At 37.7% G+C, this 3652-nt stretch overlaps 1 protein-coding gene across 1 annotated transcript; it reads right to left on the reverse strand.

The window, feature by feature from the left end:
- LOC109359869 lies at window positions 1416-3250 on the reverse strand. Its single transcript, XM_019604562.1, has 3 exons — window positions 2655-3250; window positions 2316-2553; window positions 1416-2213 (listed from the first exon to the last, which is right to left on the reverse strand). The coding sequence occupies exons 1-3, from the start codon at window positions 3248-3250 to the stop codon at window positions 1416-1418; spliced, it is 1632 nt and encodes a 543-aa protein (XP_019460107.1).

Raw genomic sequence — 3652 nt, forward strand, 5'->3', positions numbered from 1 at the left:
GCACATAAATAAATCAACAAGAAAAATAAACTAAGTATTCACAAATTCTTGAGGAGACAAAATCTTTTTGAATAAGGAAAATATATTTCTCATCTTCTTTTTGAGTTTGAACTACTTAGACAAGTTCTTATGTTTTACTTTGGTTAACCCCAAACACCAAGGTCTGAAATCCTCCTTTTAGTGTATATCCTAAAATGGTAGAATCATAAACACTTATATTCACCACTTAAACAATACTACGACCATAAAAGATATTAGGTTGTCACGCCCTAACCATTGGTGACTCTAATATTGAATGAGTGATGAATGTAAGATCTTAAGAAAAGCATGCTTAACTTGGCAAATAAACTAAGTAGTACAACCACTCCAAAGTTTATTTGTTAAGTGTTTGAGACAAGTAGTTTTGACTTGAAATCATTTTTTAGGTGATCAATCTAAAAAGAGCATTAAGCACTTCTCAAACAAATAATATTAACCAAAGCACCAACTTGAATGATTAAAATTCAAACTTTTGTAAATTTAAGAAGTAGAAAATACATAACCTTGTTTAAAAGAAAATGTTTAGGAGCATGAGCTATCCATCCAAGGATTGGATGCTTTTGAGTTCCAAATGAGAGTACAAAATTGATTTTTGCATCTCATTTTCCATCTCGTGTTGCTGCCTGGTCAAAATGTTGCTTTTTGACCATGAATCATTTCTCTTCTTTTCTTCTTTTTATTTCCTACAAAATACATAAAAAGGCAATACAAACACAAATATACTAAATTGTGATATTTTATACACAAAGTATTGTTTTAAGTTGGTTTTTCTCAATTATGCTTAAGATAAGTGACATAAAAGTGTATGATTTTTAGGTATGTTTGGCACTTATCAGGGCTTACCGACATGACCCTCATTTTCAGAATCGTTTTCGGATCTGCACATGGGAATGACTAAGTCAAATCCCCTTTTAATTTGACTTTTATCTCTCTTTGTTGATTTTATTTTACCTTGGCATGCAAAAAATAAAAATGAAAATGCAAAAGAAATAAATGGAAATGATTGAAAAAGGTTGATCTTTATTTATTGATTGGAAATAACTAAAACAAATGAGCCTTATTATTGAAAGCATAAAAAACATCTAATAGCCTCAAGCCAAGCTAAGAGATTTCACATAGTCATTATGTTGGTCCTAAAGTAATTGATGCATGCAGTTCTTCAGTCCAGTTATTCAAGCAGGTGCTTGGGGGATACATGTACACAAACCCAGGCTCTTCCTTCGCTTCCTCATCTTCCACCATGGCAACCATCTCTGAGAACTTGACATCACCACTAACAAATACTTGTTTGATGTGGAGTATTGGAGAATTTGTCATATCCTCCCATCCAAGATGCCCAGCTGAGCCAAGCGCCTAATCTTCTTTTCTTCAATGATTCAGATTCTATCTTCATGAGTAGGTCGATATCCCAAGCCATATCGATCTTTATTACCCTTGAATTTTACGATCTCTTCACATCCTTGTTCATATCTTCCTAATCCTATCCTTGGCTGATATCCCTCTCGATTCATTACTTTTGCCATCATGAGAGAAACGTCGGACGGATAGATTTTCAGCAATGGCGCTCCTTCCAGCACAAATGTGGAGTTAGCAATTTGAAGACCTTGGAATGATGTTTCCAATGCCTCTTTAGTTACATATATGTAGGGTGTGTCAAAAGGTAGAAACACTACTACATCTTCCCTTGAAACCGTTATCAGCCTTCCATCCACAATGAACTTCACCTTTTGGTGCAGGGTGGATGATATCACTCCTGGCGATTGAATCCAGGGGCGTCCCAACAAAAAGCTATATGTCGAATTGATGTTCATCACATGAAATAATATGTTGAATATGCATGATCCAATCTTGATGGACAAATCCATCTCTCCCATTATATCTCTACGAGATCCATAGAAACTTTTGATGATCATTGAGCTAGACCTCAAGTGGGATGCATCCACCGGCAATCTAGAGAAGGTCTTCTTAGTCATGATGTTCAGAGATGACTCGTTGTCTAAGACTACTTTTCCGATCATGCACCCATTACACATCACTGATATGTGTATGGGATGAACATGTCCAGCGCTCTCAGAAGGTATCTCTTGGTCATAGAAAGAGATATAATTATCGGCCATAAAGTTATTGACTATTCCCCCCAACTTGTCAGTAGATATGTTGTGGCTGACATGAGCCTAATTTAGCACCTTCAACAATACATTTTTGTGAGCTTCAGAGTTCATCAATAATGATAACAAGGATATCATTGTAGGGGTTTTGCTCAATTGATCCATTACCTTGTACTCTCTTTGTTTTATGAACATGAGAAACTCACAATCCTCCCCATTGGATACTCCATCAGGTAGCCCCACATCAACTTCCTCTTCTACATAATCAGATGTCTCTTCTTTGCCTTTAGAAGCCCCGGATGGACCTCTCTCTACCCATGGAGGAACATATATACGCCCACTTCTTATGATTCTACTATTTCCAGCAATATTGGTGACTACCACAGGATTTGTTTTGGGCTCCCTCCTTCATATCTCCAAGGCACTACTTTGTTTGATTCATAGGGGAATGGAGCCACTCCTCCTATTATTATTGGTTCTATATGTTGAATGTAAGGTTCTCATCGCCTTCGGGAAAAGTAGGTCTGTGCACCCCTAGGTGGATTTATCATGGGCTCATACTCGCATATGAACACTAGGAACTCCTCTGGATTCCTTTCTATGACATTAAATCCATGGCATGGGGACTTTCCTCGTATAGCGATCAGTTTTAAGTCCATCATTCTTTGTAGAAGTAATTTGAACTCCTCATATTCCGCCAAACTGTGGCCCACGTGGTCGTGCATTTCACATTTTTTCATATCACTATCATCTGTCTCTTGGATAAGAACTTCTATTAAACCATGCTTGCACATATGTCGGAAGATGAACCCCATGGGCATCTTCATGTAATCAACTTTGGTAACAATCGCAACCTCGTCCTTCTCCTCTATAGCATTCACCCCTTGATCTCCATGGTTAGGTAGAGGATTCCCCGTTATATTGGGTGTGACTTCTCTAAAGTCTATCTGTTGAACATTGATAAGGTCTTGGACCTTGAACTTGAATGCCTTGTAGTTTTCTACTATATGTCCTGCCACTCCAGAATGATAATCACACGTAACATTTTCATTGTACCATGGTCCAAGATTCTCAAGTATTCTTCCAGGGATAGGTTTTATCATTCCATGTCTTAGGAGATAGGCGAAAAGGTCTGTCTATGTCATTGGGATCCGGTCAAACACATGTCCTTTCCACTCTGGTTGGTTGTAGTTAGTGTTTCTTAAGTATTGTGTGTAGCCTTGTCTGGGTTGGTATGTCTTGTTGTTTGGATATGTGGTATTTTGGTTATGGTTTCGTGGGTTTTGTGTTTGGCCTTATGTTGGATTTTGTGTGAACCGAGAGGGCACATGATAATTATTGTTGTTTCTAGGTTGGAACCTCTTTGGCTCGACAACAATGAAATGAGTCTCCGCATGTTTCTTATTCATTAAAGCAAGCTTCTTTCCGGAGCCTGAACCATGTTCATAAATTTTTCCACTCTTGATTCCTCCCTATAACTTCTCTCCCACTTTAATGAGAGCATT

Source organism: Lupinus angustifolius, chromosome LG11 (assembly GCF_001865875.1).
Source record: "Lupinus angustifolius cultivar Tanjil chromosome LG11, LupAngTanjil_v1.0, whole genome shotgun sequence".
In the NCBI taxonomy this organism is placed as follows: Eukaryota; Viridiplantae; Streptophyta; class Magnoliopsida; order Fabales; family Fabaceae; genus Lupinus; species Lupinus angustifolius.